The sequence below is a fragment of the Centroberyx affinis genome, unplaced genomic scaffold (assembly GCF_046629955.1).
Source record: "Centroberyx affinis isolate AG114_WGS23_722 - 3 ecotype Tasmania unplaced genomic scaffold, CSIRO-AGI_Caff_v1 ptg001072l_1, whole genome shotgun sequence".
Lineage (NCBI taxonomy): Eukaryota > Metazoa > Chordata > Actinopteri > Beryciformes > Berycidae > Centroberyx > Centroberyx affinis.
Genome location: NW_027279620.1, coordinates 294918 through 317851, shown reverse-complemented (window position 1 = coordinate 317851; position 22934 = coordinate 294918). Strand labels below are relative to the sequence as shown.

The window sequence follows — 22934 nt, the reverse complement described above, 5'->3', positions numbered from 1 at the left end:
CCACATATATTTTTAATTCCAGCTGTCCCTATGCATATCATTTGATGTACTTACTAACATCAAAGGGTTGGAGTCATGACTGTATTTTTGATCATGCTTTATAATTTGCTTGGTTTTGTAAAAAAAAAATAATAATATGTGGAAAAAAGCTCAAGATTATCATCATAATATATTGTTGTTCTGACTGGTGGGGAACCAGCATGAGCTGCTTTTGAAGTAAAGCTGCTTTAATAGGCATTTAGGCTTTTGCTTCTACATACCATACACACTTCTCCACCACATCGCCTTTCAACACTTCCTTTTTGTTGCTGGCAATATAAAGGCTCCTACTAAGGTTGTTATTGTGCACCTCCCTAGCATTCCCGGTCCCATAGTGCTGCTTCCATGGCAATCATGACTTCTACACGGCATCTGCCTTTATCACAGCTCATTCATGCTGCATCTTTTGCCCTTACACAAGCCTGATGCCCAAACAAAAAGCTTTGGAAAACATACTTTACGAACTAGATGTCATTTTCCCCCGTAACAAAATAATGCATTTCCAGTTAGCCGCCAGACAAAGTACCTGTAAGGGTAATATGAATTCTTTAAGTCGCTGAGATGCACATTTTTGATTTAGAATGAACATCAGTGTTGAGCACCCCCAACATTACATGAGCACTTGTAAGAGGTAATCTGTGATTCAATTCCAACTGATAAGAAACATCAAAAGCCACAGTAATTTTCACTGGCTTATGCTACTTCACAAGCAAGTATTATCTATTTTTATGTACATGAATGTGCAGTGATTGACTACTTGGTATTCCCACTCAGTGAAGCTGAATCAAACACACTGAGAAACACAATTAAAGAAAACACATCCAAGCAAACTTGAGGTGAAATGAATTATCCTCACAAGTCAGCTCTAAAAGCCTTGTAATCCCCACAGTAGAGCACAAAGCCCGTCATCTTGTGATGAATAGTGGCAGCATCCACAAATACAAGAGGCTGATGCTATACAACAAGCACAGTTTGAGTGGCCATTTTCTTCACAATGAACAGCACACAAAATATACAGTACCTCCAGTTGGAAAACTGACAGCCAATTATTTGTGTGCAGAAGTGAATTTAATTGACTCACTGTCATTGTGCACTTGCTATATACAATTCTTAGCGAGTGAATTGGCATCTGTGCACAGACCTCAAAACAAGGGAGCCTGGGTAATAATGACAAAAGCTTTCTTGGTCATTTTTTTTTACTTGCGCTGCATTTAAAATGGAACATTTACCTTTTCTGCTGACTGCGAGGTCCCAAAGAAGATAGGGATGAAGGCAAGCCATACGATGCAGGTGGTGTACATGGTGAAGCCGATGGGCTTGGCCTCGTTGAATGTCTCTGGCACCCCTCTGGTCTTGATGGCGTACACTGTGCAGGTGACCATGAGCAACATGCTATACCCCAGCAGGCAGATTAGGGACAGGTCTGATATATCACATTTCAGAACACCGCGGGCCATTACAGGATTGGCTGTACGCTGGTCCTCATAGTCGATGATGGCTTGGGATGGATCCACACCAAACCAGATGCACACCCCAAGTAGCTGCACTGATATCAGGCTGAACGTGATGACTAACTGGGAGGCGGGGGAGATGAACCGAGGGGCGCTGACCGACATCTTACCCTGCTCAAAGATTCGGTAGATCCGATTGGTCTTGGTAAGCAGCGCCGCATAGCTGATGCTCATACCCAGGCCCAGGAAAATCCTCCGCAGAGAGCATATGCCTACGTCAGGAGTGGAGATCATGAGGAATGTTGTGGCATAGCACAGAAAGATACCCGTCAGCAGCACGTAGCTGAGCTCTCGACCTGATGCCTTAACGATGGGCGTGTCATTGTAGCGTATGAAGGTGATCACCACAAACAGAGTCGCCATGATGCCCAGGACTGCGATGAGGACGGGGATGACCGCCCAGGGGGAGCTCCACTCCAGCTTGACAATGGGGATGGGAACGCAGCCAGTGTGGTTCTCATTAGGCCTCAAATCAAAGCGGCACATCTTGCAGGTATAAGTGTCTGCCTGATACTGGTAACCATCACAATTCTCGCAGTGCCAACAGCATGGAATTCCCTTCACCGTCTTCTTGCGCTGCCCGGCACGGCAGGGCTGGCTGCAGATAGAAGACGGGACTTCTCGCGTCGCACCGGGCCACTGCATCTCATTGGTCTGGAAATGTATTAGAAAGGAGAGGAATATGGAGAAATAGTCAGTTTATTCAGCCTCATAATACTAATGCTGCATTACTCATATCCGTCTTTCCCTTCCACCAAACTCACACATTTACTTACTTCAATAAAAACGTCAGTGAAACCCAGACAAGTTAAATAAGTACTGCATGGTCTCCCAATATTATTACATTTGGATAAGCTCATAATGAGAATTAAAGAGGTTTATGCTAACTCTAAGTCAATATATGTATAAAGCAAAAACATTAACATTACAATATGTGGCTACATATTGTTAGTTACATAGAAAACAATGCACTGCATTATGCACAATTCAATTAACTCATGGTAAATTCGTATTAAATACACAGAAGTACAAGGATAGAAGGATGAAAAAAACAGTAAATATTCACCACTTGACAAGACCATAGTCTTTTTTGATCAAGAAATCACTGGGTAAAAACTAGTCTTAGAGCATGGAATTATAACTCATCAGGAAGCTACATTGGTGTTTAATTAGATACTTACAAGGCATGTTCCACTAAATTGAGGAATGATATTAAATATGGTTGTGTGGTACTGTAATTCTAACACAGTGTAATGTAATACCATATGTCTGTGCTGTCGCACTGACATTATTTTATTACCATGCGGTTCGCTTAAGAGGCCTTATTAACTGCAATAGTGTAAGATAGGGTGGATCCAATCATTCAAATAAACATCTGGATGGTTTGGCTGATTATTTTAGTCTCCAGAAAATTACATCTCCATATGGCATCCATTCTTGCTTTTCCTTAGGGGTCTCTGTCCGGGGAAGCTGTTGGTAAGTGGATCTGCAGCGGTAACTCACAGCAGGACCTTGATGTCTACAATAATCTAATACCTTACCTATATGCTTCAACAAGAAGAACTGCTGGGGCCTCACGTATAAATGATGCATAAGCACAAAAAGGATGCATAAACATCCTTCCACCCAAGTTTGGCATTTGTATAAAGCAAATCTGATCTGCACCTTCTCTACACCATGTATATGCATATGTCGAAGGGGAAATGGGTGTATGGTGTGGAGGTGCTGAATGTCAAAATTAGGCTAATGCAAAAAGATGCTCTTGTCTTTTCACTCCATTATAGACCTGCTCATTAGCATAATTTAAAGTGGAAATATTGTGGAAATACACACCATGGGTTGACCTAGATCGCTTTTTAGCCTCTATGTTTATAAATTCTAAACTCAACCAGGAAGAGGATGATTTATTATATCCCTTGACTGTTGCCCTATAAAACCTGACAGTCACCTAAGCTACATGCATATAAGATAATTTCTGATAACAGTAAGAGTTACAAGAAGGTACTGCACCATAATGAGTTAAGCCCTAATATGCGTGGCAATATTGAAATTGCTGTAATTTTCGTGTGTTATGCTCACAGTTACAGACGTGCAGTGGCTGCTTTGGCACCGCTGGAGACAATAAAAGACTTAAATGAGAAAGTGTATTTCGAGGTCATGATGATTTTCTTGCCCTTGGTGGTGATGTGTGCACTTTATTATGGTTGCCGTCACTTCAATTTTTACGAATTTTCTTTTATGCCTAATGCTAATGAAATGGGAAAAAATAATATGTTTTACTGGACTCATGTCTGTCATCGTTCACAGTTGGTGAAGCCACAGTTGTTTAGGTTTATTGCCATGTGCTTTTTTTATTTTCTTGTCAAGACTGAATGATTTGAATGAGTAATTCAAAGCTTAACAGCCAAACATGAGGTGTCTCAACAACACCTCAACTGACGAAGTTGACGTGGATATCGAGCTTGATAACAAAAATCCATCTATCACTCATTTTTTCATAAAACGCAACAATATTACAGACATATTTGTATTATAATTGAAGATATTCATACGTCTAAGTGGAGGTGGTCTGTCCAGTGGCCGATGATCTTGTATTCCGTGGTGTTATTTGTCATCTGGTACTGGTAGATTTCATAGCGACCGGGGGCGTCTCCATTCACGTTGAAGATTACTGGAGTGCCAGCAATTCCTGAGGAGGAAAAGGAATCCGTTTTTTGTTAGAATCATAGAGACGCTGATATTGCAGAAACTCAAACTCCTTTACAGATTTCACTGTTTTGAAGTACAGAATTCAACTTAATGCTGACTTCCAGTGTTGGACATTACAAACTCAAGCCTTTGTTGTCATAATGCTCTGAAATTAAATGAGGCTGCAAAGGGACTTCACGCCAATAATGTTATACTGTTAATGATGGGAGCAAAATGGATGCTGACAGCCATGTTGTCCTGGTCCTTTGAGGAGGGCCAGGGCTGCTGTCTGTTCATGTTCCCATATCATTTCACACTCCTTCATTCTGCCTATTGCCCCATCGCTTGTTATCCTCAAGGTCCCCTCTCCGAGTGCTAACGAATGACAGCACTGATTCTGATTACCACTTTGAGGTCTCTCTCATCCCTCTGCTTCATGTGTCTGCCTGTTCCGAAGCGAGCCTGCAACCCCCTCTCCAACTTCACAACTTATTATAAAATTGGGGTGTGAGGGAATGAGGATTCGCAGATTTAGTGGTGAGAGCCCACAACAGAGCTCACCAGCATCTCTGAGGAAAGGAGCATTAATAGCATCCGCATCTCTCTTTATGTATTTGCCCCCACGCCATTCTCTTTCTCTCTTCCACAGCACAGGCTTTCCCTCAATATTCAACATTTCCGTATATGTAAAATGTTGAAATATGTCGAAATGGTGGGCAAAAACGTATTTAGTAAATAAACCATGGACACAATACCGTAAGTTCTAATAGTTGGATGCACTGCACAATATATTCTACAGATATTTTAGAATGGATTGGGGAATATGGTAAAGGTGACAGTAGTGATAGCACCCAGGAAGATTTTCCAGAGACAAGAATACATTTTTCTGGTTCAAAACAGATAAAGAATATACAAATTCCCCAGACTTGACAGCTTGATGGCATCACAAATCTGAGTCTCAGCTCTCATGTTCGTGGCTTTGGGAGAGAGTCGTTGATGTTCACAAGTATTGATTCGACTTTCTTATATGCCATAGGAATACAAGGAATTATTTAACTGAGTGTTTTTCCCTTTGATAGGTCACATCATCGATTGCGGATTGTTGTTGAATCCTGTAAGTCAGAGAAGTTTGCAGTATAGACTTCTTTTCTCTCCTCTGCAAATGTGTGTGTGTGTGTGTGTGCATCAGGGGTCTCACCAACTCCCATGGGTTTTAATTGCATTATCAGTATCATGTTGCATTATCTACAGGGCATGTCTAAGACAACAACGGTCTGTCATGCGCATTAATGAAGATTTTCTTGCATGCTTCAGCAAGGGAGAGAACCAAGCAGGATGTATTTTTCCATTAATTTGAATGGCTTGACCGATTATTGGTAAACAGAATACATTAATATATATTATGCAATGAATATTTCACCTTTCAACTTCACCATTTTAAAAATTCACATATGTTATTCATGTGCCCCAGTACAGTCAGTCAATGTCAGTGAACATGCACCACTCTTTCCTAAAGTTAGAAACTGGAGAACTAAGCCTTGACTTTGTGATTGTCACTGGGATGTCAAATCTCCACTGCTCCATAGACAATGAATGGGGTGCTGACTTTGTGAAGCCATAACGTTTTTGTGTGAGTTCTTGCACCCAAGTGAGGTTTAAATTCTGGGTCATATCTGTTAGCAATGCTCGAATATGAACTTAATTTTGGTATGACAACTCAAATTAGCATCTTAAGGCTCCACAAAGTCAGAGCCCCATTCATTGTCAATGGGGCCCCTGATTTTACATCCCAGTGACATCATAAACTCAAGGGTTTTCTCTCTGATTTCCAGCTTTATGAAAGAGTGGTGTTCACAAGTTAACAAATGTTGACTGAACTGTCCTAGGGCACACAAAAAAAAATTGGTGGCATTCCCCTTTAAATAGTAAAAAGACATTGCTATTTTCATGCATAGCAGCTAATATTAACTAACATAGCTTGTTTAATAACTGGGTCTTCATTTTAGTCCTAGATTTTTTAGGAAATGCTACTCAAAAAAAGATAAACCCATCAGCTGCAGCTCGACTGAACTACATTAAATGGAGGTGGAAGAGGAAATGTGCGGAAGAAGTGTTTACACAGTGTATTGATAGTAATTACCCTACTTTCTTAATACATTATTAATAGGCAATTTTAAGTCAGGCAGAAAATGAGCATGTCGACATGGTTCAGATTTACTTGAGTCTTGTTTTTCCAAACCTGCTGATACTATTCTCAATTTTAAGATGGGTTGTTTTGTTGAAGGTATAATGCTGGCAGCCTCTTCAGTGATTTTCTCATCATTATTCAAACAACTTAGTCATTCTCAGGATCTCATAGTTGGTACTGTAACGGTTTGAAAAATAATGACCCTCCACTCCCACCTACGCCATTATTCAAAGCAATGGGAAATCTGATATGTTTAGAAATGTTTAATCAAAAATCATCAAAACACATTGCTTTTCTGCTGTTGTTTTGTAGGACTTGAGAGGCTGAAGGTGGCTCCAGTACACTGTAGCTTTGATGAAGGCGCATTTGTTACAAACCTAACAATAAAACAGCAAAAATACAATTGCCACCATTCCCTCATAAATGCCAAACAGAAACTTTGAAATACTAAGATTCAGCTGTCAGAGACTGTAATTTATGGCTACTCTAAATGGAGGCCGAGCCTTGCATGGTTATTAGTCATCCAATTGAGCAGAGTTAAGGGCCAGTGCTGGGGTTGATTATCTTTTCAGCTTCCACTCTTCTTTTTGTGACAATGACCTCAGAAATAGTTTCGTGTTTCCAGCTTATCCTCCTCTCTCCGTTTGCTGTGCTGCTTAATTTCCCTAGTTTCTCGGTCAGGAGACAGGCATTTGGAGTATATACTTCTCAACACTGTAATTTAAGATCCTTTTAAAGGCAGTTACAACAGTTAACCATCTTTACGTCGTGGTCTGAGGGAAATACTTCATTCTGATATGCAGCAAAGTGCCCATTATTTTTTGTACAACCACACATCTACAGCAAAATCTTTAAAGCAATTTTCCACTTAGTGTTAACATGGTGGTTATTTGGCACTTGACCGCCATGAAAACCATTATATAAACTTTGCCTGTTGATATTATAAACTACTCACCAAGATCGAGGACGAGTTTGTAGCGTTGGGATTTTTACTTCCCATTCATTTGAATGAGGCCAAGAAAATAGCCTGAAAACTGACATTTAGCACGTTTGTGAACAGATTCAACAACAGATCCTGCTTTTAAGACAACAAAGCAGTCTTGGGTCTGTCGTCATTTTGCATTTCTATTCTTGCTTTAAACTAATTTAAATTAGTATTTAAAAATAAAAGTAGATCCAGTCTCCCAAACAGGAACTGTCTCTCCTAAATGGTATCCCTCCGCTATGTTCTCTTCTATTAATAAAAATGCTATTCGACAAAACTATGTTCTAAAACACTGGACAATTGAAAGTCACAGCAGCAGGATCTGTTGTTGAATCTGTTCACGAACTTTAAGAAATGTAAGTTTTCAGGCTATTTTCGTGGCCTCATTCAAATGAATGGGAAGTAAAAATCCAAACGCTACAAACTCGTCCAGCTGCATCGGATCTTGGTGATTAGTTTATATTCTGGTTTTCATGGCGGTAAAGTGCCAAATAACCCCCATGTTAAAACTAATTGTAATATTGCTTTAACACTGTCCTAAATTACAGTTGGCAAAGACTGGGCATTTCACATCAGTGCTATATGATGTTTGAATGAGTGGGTCGTCAAGTTACATTCAAAATGGCTAAATCAGTAATCAAACCTCATGAAAACAGGCAGTCTTGAAAAACATTGTTGAGTCCTGATATTGCATGGTCACCAGCCAACCTTTAACCACAACCCTTTGACACTTTGAAATGTTCACACCACTTCACAATCTGGTTTATATAAGGTCCCTGTGTGACTCAATGTCCTTTCAAAAAAGAAATGAAATAGCATAGAGTGTCACTGAGTACATGCTATTCATGAATATAGCCAGGGACATTATCCTTATAGGGATTACAGTGTAAATGCCATGTATCAGACAGTATCACCTTCATCAACAATATTTGTAGAGGCCAGGTTTCTTCTTTCCTTTAGTCAGCACGGGTGTCTATAGACAATTCCCAGAATACTGCGGGATCATGTGGACACTTCCCGTCGTTTTCCTTAAAACCTTTTAAATTCTCCATTCCACTGTGCTGAAAGACTCTTAAAAGCAATGTATTCCGGTAATGTGTTGTAGCATTGATTTTCTAGCCATTCTAGTTGTAACCCCAATGGCTTCAGTGCTGAGAAGGCTTCCAGTAACATAACTCCATGAATCAAATAATGCAGAAAGTACTCAAGTTTTAATTTCTATAACAAGCAGCCCCATTCAGTTTAAGGCTTCGCTCCAGCGCTATAGGAGAATTGATCTATCTTGTGAAACTTTAACCGAATACGACTTCAGGATACACCTCCAAACAGGGTTTTTTTTTTTCTCAGGAGGAGATTTTACACAAATGAGGAGTGACCTGATTACATAGTAATAAGCACACTCAGGAACAGGTAAACAATGTTTTGACTTTGAAGTTGGGGGCTACAGTAATACATTGCTGAGTGCTGCACCGTCTCCTTTCCATCTCCATTAGCGAAATAAAGATACATCGCTTCTCAAAAATCATCTATGCTCATGTTTACTTTAAAACAGTTCCTCTTATATGAATCCATAACCTAAAAGATCTCTGATGAAGTTAATTCAATCTCATCTCCTGTATTTTGCATGTCTGTCAGGTACTTGCCATTCGGTGACTGCCCCACTCGCAGAGATTCCGCTCTGTAATTGTCATCCAAATAAATGTATCCATTACTGTATAATTACCCGTGAGGGTGGAGCAGTGTTGTGACTATGTCAATATGCTCTTGTTGCATTCTGCTTGATTGCATGAACGCTCTGTCATCCTGACCCTCTACTGTTCTGATGTATAATTAGTTCAAGTTATTATAACCACTAGCGCTGACCTCCGTTAGACCCCGTTCTGCAGAGAGAAGGGTTACATCTTTATGTATTTACATGCACATTAATATTCTGAACATGGCCCTCATCCCAGCGATGGTAAACTCTGCAAATGCTGTTTACATGACCTGCTTATATGTCCCTATATGTATCTTTTTTTATGTAGGCCTATAATGTTTCATTTTCAGAGCTTGTGCAACTTGCTTAGTGCTGCTATATGTTCTTTGCATCTTGCATATTTTCAGACCATAAATGAAAACATAACTTTTCAGATTCTAAGCGCTGTGTATCTAAATATTTCATTATGTTTATCCCCCTCATCACTGTACTTACCATGATTGTTGTTCTGATTTTCAACAATAATTATCAATGATCAACAGCAGGAGACAAAACATTGTCAAAGGCTAAAAAAAACCAAATAGTGAACTAACAAAGCCAAGCCTGTGCACATTGCACAAGAAGGTGTATGAATCTGTGTTCTACATTATATCACCATACTCTAGGTATATTAAGCGGGATATTAATTTCAGAATATGGGATCATTAAGGATGTAGGAAAATGAATATAGCATTTGGCCATAATAGGCATTTAATGAATACAGATGCAGAAATGTGTTGCGAATAGTGTTAAAGGTGAAAGGTGTACGTTTTGTGTTTGCATGTAGTGTTTGTGGTTAGCTAAGAGCTAATATACTGTTTGCATGTTGCATTCTGCAACATGCACAACACACTCCTTCACAATCATTCAGCTATGGCTCAGTGGAGTGCATATATTTTTGTTACATTTACATTTTAGGTGTTTAGCTGATGCTCTTGATGAGACCAACTTACACCGAGTGCAGCAGTAGAATCAGCTTCATAGATCACCAACATTGCAAGCAAATGCAAGGGTCGGAGCCTCTGTTCACTTGTACGCAAGCACTGTATTCACCTCATACCCAGCTCTGTCTCTTTTGCATATAACCGCCAGCGATGCATGTCAACACTATAACATTATGTTGAGGTTTATGACAACCACTGTTTGCCACTGGAAACAAAGAGTGCTGGTGGTGACTATCTCTTGATGCTGACTGGTAACTCTCTTCCTCTTCTCATGTCATTTCTTTAAAATTTCACGGCAGTAGTCAGTCTACTTCAAGCAGGAGCTCTCTTGCGTGGGCAATTCACTGCTGACAAGATAAGGCGGGAAACACGCGTCTCACAAAGCATGGCTCCTGCGCATCATCAGCTGTGATAAAAACACACTGTTCCTGCTGCTGATTGTCAGCCCTCCTACGGATCTCGGTCCCTCCTGCTCGCTGTGAGTAATTTACATTCAGTAGGCTAATAATTGGAAGCTATTCTCACAAAGCCTATGTGTGAGCATGTTGTGTGAACACAAAAATAGGACATGCAAGTTGCATCACAGTATACCCAACTCCCCAGACACCACTTCACCAATGCCCCATGATACAGTAACCCAAAAACTGAGTACAATTTCTTAGCTTTTGTACAAATAAACTTGTTTCTTATGATACCTTAGAATTTCAATATGCTTATACTTTAATTCTTAATAGTGCAATGCAGCTAATGGAAACCCATGGTCCCCATTCAAATGTAAATGTCCCTTGTGTAAACAAGTTTTTTGCTTTCATGTGCTCTTTTGTAATTTATATTTATTTTATTTTGTATTCAGATAGGTCTATTGGTGGAAAAAGCGTTGGTTTCCTGAATTAAAATTTATTTTGGAACTACAGTAATTACCTTTGTTAGCTTGTTTCAATTGATAATGATTTTCAAATGGTCTTCAAAGCAATTAAGAGATTAAACAACAAAGTTAATTAGTGACAGTTTGTACTGCATGTACATGTGCATGACCTTTTTGTCCCTGGTGGCAAATGAATTAAGAATACACACCTGTGAAGTTGACATTGCGGATGTACTTGAGCAGCAGTGTCCCATTAATGGTATCCATCTTGGAGCAGAGGCCGACTTTGCCAGGACAGAGGTCTTTATGCATGTTGTGTAGGGCATGAGCCATGGCATAGACTGCATCAATCACAAACTGGACCTTCCCCTCCTGTTCGTAGGACGAGTCTTTCCCAATCCGCTCATGGTCTAAAAGAAAACACAAAGTATTACTATTCATAACATGAAATTATGCCCCACTGAAGATTGAACTGATACATTTATATGGATAGTGGGAGAAATATCATGGCCATTTTGGATTTAAAATGTATAAGTTCCCAGGCAGAGTTGTACTGAGTCTTGTAGTTTCTGCAATTGTGAAGACTGAAAATAAAGACCAGCGTATTCTATCTGAATGACAAAATACTCAGAGCACAAAAGCTGGACTTGCACAACAATCAATCAAAAATGCAAGGGCCAAACAATGATTGCAAGAAGTGTAAAATCAAGCAAATGATAGCTTTTCAAGAGCCCTGATTACTCAATTGCCTATCCATCTTTTTCCACCATATTTCATTTATTTAGAGATTGGCATACATGTTAACTGCTAATTATATGCCATTTATTCTAGACATCAATCAAAGTATCTGCTTTCACAGAATCCAAAATGGACTTGTATGCAGCCTTTCTCATTATGGTCTGTGTATCACTGATTAGGAATTAGAGCCACTCAAGATTATTCAACAAGGCTCTTTTGGTAATCACACTTCCCAGTCTTTGCCTTTGTCACTGCGCAAACAACCTTGGCAACACCGTTTGCCACTGTGCAAAGATTTCACAGAATCCATACGGTTTAAACTTTTAAACTGAACAAAGGCTCATCAAAGCAAAGACCAACTCAAAATTGGATTACTTTGGGAACATTCTTGCACCACCTTCAGGTCTTGTTTATGTGCTCTCTTACTGTTTATCCCCACAAAGCCACGTGCCACCTCAGATCCATTAATCAAGAGCAGAGAGTGTGATTGAGTGGTGGAGGAGGAGTGGAAGACACAGCGAGACAGGCCTAATCATTCTCCAGTATTAATGTAATTAGTTATGACAGGTGTATATTAATCATAGCTGGGGTTGTTCTAATGCTTTGAAAATGTTTTAATCGCCAAGCAACGTTTCAATTAACATCCTAATCCTTTTATTAGCCAATGCCCCGCCAGATAGCCCGACCAGGAAGAGTGACAGCGGGATACTGTTATAGCCTTTAACCAACCGAACAGCAACAACTGACAGGGGTGAAATTATGTGCACTGCAAGATCGGTGTGTGTCCCCACAAACACTTTAACGACTCTGAAGTTCCAACCTATAAAGGGAATTTGAATAGAAATATACACAGATTACAGCCACTTTACTGTATGAATTATGAATGCTTTTAATATCTGCTCTGTCAACTTTGTGCTTGTATGCTAATTGTGTGTCGTTAACACTTAATAGAATAACTCAAATAATATAAACACAAGTTCCTACCTGTTCATAATTGCGTGCCTCAACTAATGGCAGAAAGGGATGACAATTACCTCTTGCTTACTTTAGTAAATAAAGCTATCTGTATTTCCAAGACCTCCAGAAACACCCAGATTAAACTGAGATTGTTTTCTTTTTTATTTTAGTCATTCCATTACTTGATTCTTATAAAGGTCAAAATAACAAACTAGTGAGAGAATCAGTAAGACACCAAGAGGACAAACACTCACAGACAGGGAAGGAGAACTATCTGACACTTCATTCTATTACTAATCTTAGCATCGGTGGAGCGGCGGTGAGAAAGGCTGGGTAAACATGCCCACTGCACATGTGCACTGCTCTCAAGATCGTGGATTTACACACCACTTATACACTGCCATCAGTCTCTTTCTAATTCCTTGTACATTTTCATCATTCTCAACAAGTGCAGGAGGCAGCAGCCCATTCCCTCTTGCAAAGGTACTCCGACTTTTACAATCTAAAATACACTCACCGAGCACTTTATTAGGAACACCTGTACACCTGCTTATTTATGAAATTATCCAATCAGCCAATCATGTGGCAGCAGTGCAATGCATAAGATCATGCAGATACAGGTCAGCAGCTTCAGTTAATGTTCACATCAAGCATCAGAATGGGGAAAAAATTTGATCTCAGTGACTTTGACCGTGGCATGGCTGTTGGTGCCAGACGGGCTGCTTTGAGTATTTCTGAAACTGCTGATCTCCTGGGATTTTCACGCACAACAGTCTCTAGAGTTTACGGAGTTTACGACGGAAACACCTTGTTGATGAGAGTGGTCAGAGGAGCTGACAGAAAGGCTTCAGTAACTCAGATAACCTCTCTTTACAACTGTGGTGAGCAGAAAAGCATCTCAGAATGCACAACACATCGATCCTTGAGGCAGATGTCTCTTTGGTAGCCGGTTGACATTGAGCTGAAAGCTGATACCTACCCAGTATTAGTATGGTGTTCCTAATAAAATGCTCAGTGAGTGTACGTTATCTGCAGTATTAGCATGCTGAATGTGACATAGAGGTCTTACGACTGAGATAGTCAAATTTAAAATGATTTATTGTAATTGTATTGAAGTTGCCACTGCGGACCTTTTAACAACAGTTGCTGAAGTTTACTTAACGTTGCACACTCACACAACAAAATCAGCAAGTGACTTCAAGAGTGTTGCAAAAAGAGAGTTCTCTGAGGAAATAGGATATAGTTTGTATGCAGAGACAGGGAAGACAGCTGATCTTTGAAGTTACAGATAGCATTTGACGCTTTTTCATCCTGTGTGACAGTTTCTTAAGAGCTTATTAAAGTCAGACCAACAACGCTGACATGCTGTTACAGTAGTTCATATGCTTCAACTCAGTGGAAGGATATTGCCGGGCTGCTTGCTTGTGTTTCGAAGCTTGATGCTTGTGTTAGAATCATTTAATTGCTATGTACATTGAGCGATTTCCCGGTTTTGCCAGCTCTGCTCAATTCTGTCTGAGAGCAAGTATCATGTTTAAATGGAGCGCACAGAGTACTTTATGTATTGCATTCATCTGTGCCATCACAGAAAGAGATGAAGGAATAATGTTATCCATCATCAAATAGGTCATGTCAATAACACATAATGTGGAAAAGTGGGGAAAAGTGGCCATAATCAATTTGGCATGCTAATGGGTGTGCTCTAGTGAAAATTGGCCCCATTGTGCGTTTGCAGTTTCCTAATTACTGAAGGCTTTTTATTATTGCTCTGACATTTCATAATAATAATACATAAATATATAATATAAATGGACTGTTTACTGTCATCAAGGGAACAATATCCGAACAATATGCCTCTTTGCTTTCAATTAACATTAACCTCCATGTTACTCAACAAAGCCTTTTTTTTGTTCATTCATAATTCTATGGTGCTCCTGATCTAAACAAGACAAGGATGAATGTATAGTCTAAGTCATGGAAAGATGAGAAAAAAAAAGTAATACAATAAAAAAAAGCATGAAGAAATAGATAAAGTAGGAACTTGTTTGGTTTGCAAGCCTTGTAAGGTGTCTATTGCAGCCATTTCTTATCTAAATGGAGACACTTCATGTTAACAAATGCTGATTCTACACAGATGAATAGTTTTTGTTTGTCTTGCTGCCATTATCTATATCCTGCATCACTATTTGCCTGCTTAGAGAAGGCAATTTAACATCCCTGACAAGGCTCTGAATGTTTAAGGAGCTTGAATATTGCCAGTTATTGTTCTGCAGATGTGCACTACGGGCAAAGTAAAGCAGGGATGGGCAGTCTGTCTCTTTTCTGTGGCTGTTACAGCCTCTCTATTTCTCTCTCTCTCTCTATTTCTCTCTCACACTCTCCCCCCCACACACACACATACAAACATTTTGCCTATTGCCTGCTATAAACCATTCTCTAAATACCATTCTTCTAAATCTTTAAGATACTTTTGATAGGTGTATGTCTGATTTGTGTGCAACATCTGAGTAAGATTATTTGAAACAATTTTGATCTCCCAACCTCCCTGGATTAATACATTTTTAATAACACACCTTCTTTGATGTATAATTTTGGTGGATATCATCCTCCTACTGAGTTTGAAGACATGCCACAACACATTCAAGTTTAGACAGATATGCTTAAACAATCTATTCTCAAACTGGGCTGAATTTCATTGGCTGATAAATGGAGAAAAGGACAGCGACTGGGTGTTGAGATGTGCTGCCAGGAAGGTTAGAGGGAGCCTGAAGTGGAAAAACAAGCAAGGCTGCAAATGAAGAAGAAACCTTGCTCTCTATTTATCAGTGGTTTAGGGGTTTCATCAAGGCAAACCTTGGGACTTTGAAAGAACACCATGATCCAGGAGACACCAGGTCAGAATGTATGCTCCAGCTCACATTATTCTTTTGAATGGAGAGAAATTGCTTCTTTTTTTGTCGCTCTTTCACTCTGAGTTAGAAGGTTACAAAAAGTTCATTTTATTATGTGCGCACACTGTGCTTTATGTCTTTTTTCTGATCTTGAAAAATTAGGGGTATCGAGCATTAGAGTGGAAACGGACTGAATCCGGTCATTTCTTTAGGTAGGGCATAGATCTGATTGGCATCAATAGGTCATACGATGAGCTGCACACTTGTTTAGTATAAGCTATTTTTCTAATAAGATTCTGCAAATAACTAACAAATAGGCAGACAATATAGATTCTATCAACTTCTTTTTTTTGTGCTATTTCTTATTCCAGGGAGGAGACGGAGGTCATCATCAGCCATTTTGCCCCGAGCGATTATCTTGTTACAGAGCTGACCACCTGACAAATTCTGTCAATGTGTGTTGTTCCGTCAGCTGTTTAGCGAGCCTTGAGAGTCACAGACTGTATGAATGTGCCAAGATAAAGTTGCCTGTAGTTGAGTTGCCAAAAGCTAATAGGATTTTAGGAGCCATTTCACAGACGCAAAACTTAATAGTGTCTAATGTGAAATCACTTTGCTCTTCCTATGGCTTAAAGCTTTGTGTCTGTGTAAAAGTGTACTGTGAAATCTGTACCTATCCACTGTATGTGACATCCAATGTAATTGATTATTTTATATATTTTATTTTGCGGTTTAACAATAGACATACAGACGTGCAAGAAAAGAAAAAAGACATGACGGTACAAGAAAAAAGAAAATAAAAAATAATAAGAAAAGGGTGTAACATGGGCTGACAAATCAAATTATGGATTATAAATAGGCATTTACAATTTGCAGATAAATAAAAAAACAATCTACGCACTGACATACTGGTATGTGTATATACAAAAATCGTGACCTTGGTATTATAAGGTTCTATCTGACCTTTTTGTCAAACTGAGTTAGTTGCATGAACCTATTCTATGAGTGCCTGTTGACATATGTGTGGTGTTATTTTTTGAAAATAATGAGTTTTGAGTCTGTAATTTCTAAAACAACATGACCCATCTCCATTTAACTTAATGGATGCTGAAAACTTTGAAGCTCAATATCTCAGAACTATCCTGATGGCAGATAGAACCTTATAATTCTAAGCGCACGAAATGTCATTGTGCCTTTCATGTCTTGTGCCCAAATATATCTAACGTGGTCAAGTACAATATAAAACACTATAATCTTATACAACATAAAATGTAATGCCCCACCACATACCGAAATGCCATCTGACATATTTATAATAGTCTCAAAGAGAAACAATCAAATAGATGTCATGTATTTGGTAGAGTTGTACTATATCACAGTGTAGTAAATAATAATAAAGATAATATATGGCCTAACTATCCCAAGAGGGTAGTCAAATATTTTCCAAGTGATCTAGAAATGGTCCCCAGATCTCGGAGAATCTTTTTTCTGTGTTAGGTTTTCTGTCACATATTTTTTCCATATTGATAATTGAAATTATTTCATGCAGCCATTTTTGGAAACAGGGTGAAGAAGAAGATTTCCATTATAGTAAAATCAGTTTTTTGGCTACCACCATTCCCAGCATCAATGCTTTTTACTCATTCTTGGAGAAGGTCAAGATGGAATCCGAGCAGCCAAATATAACCAAGTCTTAGTCTGGCTGGATGACCTTTTTATAAACTTTGGAAAAAAAATCAAATATCTTCAACCAAAAACCATGCAGCACAGGACTAGACCAGAAAAGATGTGAAAGGGTTCCCTTTTCTAAATTACATTGATCACAGAGGGGAGACCTAGAAGGATCAAATCTGTGTAGACTTTGGAATAGTGGAGTGCATCACCTTGAATTGGATGAGCCTATATTTAGCATTGATAGAGCAACAGTGGATAAGAATGTAATTGATTATTGATTCAAGAAAACTTTATTGTCCATTAGTGCAGGGAATAATGGAAATTTGTCTTTCGCTGGTGCATAGCTCACTGTCAATACGGTAGCCTACATATAAGAACATAAGTGCACATAAAAAGACAACACAGTACATGTAGTAAAATCTCATGCAGTTAAAAAGTTGACCAGTGGCAGTTAAAAATTGAATACTAAATATAAAGTGCTGTATGCAAGATATAAAGTGCTGTATGCTAGTTCAGCTCACTAAGTCCGTAGGTTCCATCTTAGATGCTGTTGAGCTGCACAATGGCATTATATTCATGTATATCAAGTAAATTATTCCATGTGGAGCCTGCCTACCTAACGTATAGTGCAGTGATTCCCAAAGTGTGAGCCGCGGCCCCCTGGTGGGCCGTGAAGCTACTGCAGGTGGGCCGCGAGAGGTCATTTACAATAAATAAATAAAAAGTTTTTAATTTTCAATTTTGTAATTAAGTTTGAAATTACCATAAAATATTTATGATTAAATATTTGCATTAAAAAAGTAATCAGAACGAATAAAACAAAGCCGTGGGATTTAAATTACGTGTTATTCTTCATTTATATGACCTATTTTTGATCCAGCCGGAACATATCTTATATCTCGTCATTGGCGGGGAATTGTAATTGAGGGAATACTTCATCATTGGCAGGGGAAGAGTAAAAATGGAGTGGTGGCTATCAGGTTGCAAAAGGAAAGCATTTAATGGAGAATCAACCTCCACAAGCGAATCACTGGAAGATCAAAATGAATCTGTGAAAACAAAAAGGAGGACTCGTAGAAAGTACTCAAGTGAGTACCTATCGCTGGGAATGTTACACGGCAATGAGCCCAGCTGTGATGGATTGTAATAGCTGCATCAGAGATTCTATTTTCTGTCTGTTTTTTCTTCATGTTGATATTGGGTTGGATATTGTGAAATTGTATGTATAAGCGTTTCATTATCCAGTGTCAAACAGCCAGGATACAGGCTTAACAATTCACTATTTGCACTTAATTTCTTACATTTGTTGCTTTACAAATTGTTACGTGTATGTGGATGGATTATTAATTTGCACTGCATTGCCATATGCCCACGTTCACATGTTCTGTTTATGAAATAAAAAATATATAGGGAAATACTTCATCTTAGTCTCGTGTGTTGATCAGAGTTGTGATTAAAGGGTTGGGTGGGCCGCGGAAGATTTTCAGATTTAAAATTGGGCCGCGGCATTCTTAAGTTTGGGAATGGCTGATATACTGTAAAGAGCTTGTTACATTTCAAGTCAAATTCTTCATACATGTTATGCACTTTATGAATAAGGGTGATTCTGATTCATTGCTAAGGCATAAAACCAATGGTATGCAGCATTTTACTGTGTTGTTTCTATAATGGCAATTTGTTAATTACCAAGTGATTTGGATTGTTTCATTTCTCTGTCAAAACTCTCTTTGTATCCTGTTGTTCCCTTTTGTTGTGCTATATTATTATTATTTTTTATCTCAATGGACTGAAATAATGCAGTTGGCAAACTGAAATTAGAATTAAATTAGAGTATAATACTGACTGTCAACCTCAAGTTTGGGGCAAAATGTGGATACTGTGTGCCTTATTAGGCAAGCAAGTTGAAATAATGTACTGTGTGGCCATGGTAATGGGTTTGACACACTTTAGATGACAACCATACAGGTCACTCCCATCTTCTATTCTAATTAAGAAGATTGGGCATCATCCTTGAGACAAAAATAGACTGCAGTGCTTGTCATCATTGCTTGCAAAGACATGGCCCGGTCAGAATAGTGAACCCATTGTTGCAAGAAAACAGCTGCAAGCTACGGATAGCAAATGTGTTTTTCTGCTTTAACTGTCTTTTAACAAGAATTGATTACAGGAAATGTCTACGAATAAGAAATTAAGGATAACAAATTACTTTTAAATGGAAAATCTCCTCTGGAGTTGCCCTATACTAATACACAGTGCAATTATTCTAAACCACTGCAGCTCAGAAAGTGCAGAAAACAAGGCTCTTTGTTGTCATCCTGACATGAACCATGACATTTGAATTGCATTTCAAGAGAATTAAAGATGTGTCAAACATTGCTCAGTCGCATGTGGTGGCCTTGAATGATTTCAGTGAGCAATGGACTTCACACAATCAAGCAGGCATGCAGGCCCTCCGATCTCTCTCCTGCTAGCCTTGATGACTCATGCCCACAGGGACGTAAAGCAGCAGAGTGACTCAAGCCTGCGCGCCTGACTCCACACCCAGACTGAACCTCACCTTGTGCTGAAATAACGTCAGCAGCACGCATTGCACCTGCAGAGGCTGTCTTAATTACAGGAAATACTGCATGAAATGGCTGGACTGCTGAGACTCACCTGGTAGAATGCAATATTTTTAGAAGCTAGCTGTCTCTACTGAAATTGTAATGATGCTCAATGCAATGTTTTTGGTTTTAGTTTTAGGTGGAAAATTTAATATGACGGATGAAAAGCTCTGAATAATGTCCCCAGAAACTAGGAATTGTGCCTTTATGCAACAGTATACTCGACAGTTCAGATTTGGAGACCACAGTTTGATGTCTATTCACCCCGAAGTAATTAAACATCATTGATGTTTCAGCCTTGCTCATTACTAGCCATGCAGCTATAATAGGAAGGAAAATCGCATGCCATGGTATTGTGCAAAGTCTTTCTATTATTGCCAATTTGTCTTCCATTTTCACAAGTTTGGGTTTATATCAGCCTGTTCATTCTGCTCTGCAAACCAAGATCATGTTTTATGGTTCAGTTCACTGGTAGTGTGAGATAGCGTGATGTACAGTGAACGGTCAGAGAAGATCAGATAGCAAACTTGAGTATTACGGTGTTGAATGCTGGACTGCAAAGATTTCAAATTTAAACTAACAAGAAGGTAAACTTCTTCTTGAATTTCTTATAAAACTATATGAATCTACCATGCCCAATTAGTACCTATGACCTGGAGTTGCTGTTCATTCTGCTCTGGAAACCAAGATGCTATTTTTAAGGTTTAGTTAATTGGTAGCATGAGATAACATGATGTACAATCAATGGTCTGAAAAGATCAGAGGGCAAACTGGTCGAACACTTTTAGAAGACAGACAGACAGACAGCAAAGATTTCAAATTATATTAATGTTTCAGTACCTGTAACCTAATTCATATGCTGGGAAGTTTTAACATTTTCTCATTCATTAACCTTTTGAAAGAACCATGAACAGCATTATACTGTATATTGCAATATTTACCATTTGCCCAATTAGAGAAATACACTTGACTTGAGTTAGATGTGGTAGTAGTGTAGGCAAAGTAATTGCACATAATTTTCCAAATCAGCTTTAATAGTCAAAGAGTAGTTTCCTCTAATCTACTTTAATGGCTTAAGTCCGGCTAGTAGTCCCTTATTCAAATGGTGCTCCTAGTAGGTATTTATTTCAATATCCATATGGGGAATTAAAGTAGTCAGCAGCTTATGACCTGTTTGCAGTACTATTGATTGTGCTTTGCTGCCAGCTGGGAATATCCACATACAGCAGGGGAATGACCTGTGGGCTGGAGGTGACAATGTAAATCTGCAGGAACAAAGCAAACCTTGCCCCCGGGTCACCAGATACAAGCACATTTGGACAGAGAGCAGCAATAGGACCTGAATTATACATCTGCACTCAAAGTTGTTTACCCTGCACTCAAAGGCGTATACACTGTAATGTCTGGGTGCTGACAGATGATCTGGATTGACTGAGTTACAACCCTGTTGTTATGGTACAGAAGCCCGTTACCAGTGGTTTGTATTATTACAAATTAGTAGCCTTTATGTCTCACAAATGGAATAAGATCATGGCAATATAATCATGTTTAAAAACACCAGTTTCCTGTACCTGGTGGCTGGGTGGGGAAATCTTCCAGATTTCTTAAGAGCGGAATTTACTCTTTCCTGCTCTCTGAGCATATAACGGTTCAAACAAACAAAAAATGCCATCTGACATGCTATAGGAAGGCTACTAGAACCAGCTAACACACTCTTCCAGTGCTTGTTTTTGCAGAAATGCAATGTAAACTGACATTATATAATATACACAATGTACTGTATATTATATATATTATATAATGTATATTATACTGACCGTATATATATTATACTGACCGATGACCAACTGACAAAGCCAAAAAAGGTGGGGACATAGAGAGTCAATGATTACAAGAACAATGGGGCTAGTGATAGTGATAGCAAAGAGCTTTGAGTAGAATGACTGTAACTCTTCCCCGTAAAAATTTACAGTGCCCCCGGGGCTACTCAAAGAGAGAAAAGGGGCAGCAGCAATTTAGCTGAAGACCAGCCACCATGACAACTGATAAAACATATATACACAGAAAGCATTTAAGATCACATAAAACTGGAAGTATAGCTTGTTGGAGGCATCTCTCTCTTTTGCCAAGGGACACCACATTGTTAAGAGCACTGACAATTAAGTCAATGCTTAATTGGTTAGCTTTGCGTGTTCATCTGTTGTACTTATTTACTGTGTCTCCTTGGTCCTTGGTGACATTTGAAGCTATGCTGGCCTATTATATTCCATAATATAATATATTTTCAGTATATACAGTATATTTTCCATAAATATGAATATAAAAATTATATTCTATCATATTCAATATTTAGCTGACTGAGCAACACTAAACAGATTACAAAGATATTCTATCTTTCCATGTGCTTTCCTTTAATGAAAATTAATGACCATCTATTTCAATTGTAAATCATGTATCAAACTAGAAATAACCGCCTCGCGGTTGTATGCCTCCACCAATAAACTTTGTTTTATCATTGCAAAGACAGTCTTTATTTATTGAACATATATAATTAATGTGATTATTAGGTCAACTTAAAGGATTTTGGTGTCTGCAAAAGTAAGTGACACCACCGTTTTTGTAGAATGACCCAAGATCGTTTTCTCAGCTACAGTGGTAAGCAAAACATTATGATGTCACAGTGAAGTTGACCTTTGAACTTTTGGATATAAAATGTCATCACTTCATCATTTTATCCTATTAGACATTTGTGTGAAATTTTGTCATAATTAGTGTATAAGTTCTTGAGTTATGGCCAAAAATGTCTTTTGTGAGGTCACAGTGACCTTGACCTTTGACCACCAAATTCTAATCAGTTCATCCTTGAGTCCAAGTGGACATTTGTGCCAGATGTAATGAAATTCCCTCCAGGCATTCCTGAGATATCGCGTTCATGAGAATGGGACGGATGTGAGGTCACAGTGACCTTGACCTTTGACCACCAAAATCTAATCAGTTCATCCTTGAGTCCAAGTGGAGGTTTCTGCCAAATTTGAAGAAATTCCCTCAAGGCGTTCCTGAGATATCGCGTTCACGAGAATGGGACAGACAGACGTACGGACGGACAACACGAAAAC

The 22934-nt window shown here is 38.8% G+C and overlaps 1 protein-coding gene across 2 annotated transcripts in view; it reads right to left on the bottom strand.

The window, feature by feature from the left end:
• LOC139647304 (metabotropic glutamate receptor 4-like) overlaps positions 1–22934 on the bottom strand; it is a 140020-nt gene that overhangs the window by 9006 nt on the left and 108080 nt on the right. For both annotated transcript variants that reach the window (XM_071523185.1, XM_071523186.1), the window contains 3 exons: positions 11165–11365; positions 4103–4239; positions 1269–2204 (listed from right to left, as the gene is read on the bottom strand). In XM_071523185.1, the coding sequence (XP_071379286.1) occupies positions 1269–2204; positions 4103–4239; positions 11165–11365 (1274 nt within the window). The remainder of the gene's footprint in view (positions 1–1268; positions 2205–4102; positions 4240–11164; positions 11366–22934) is intronic.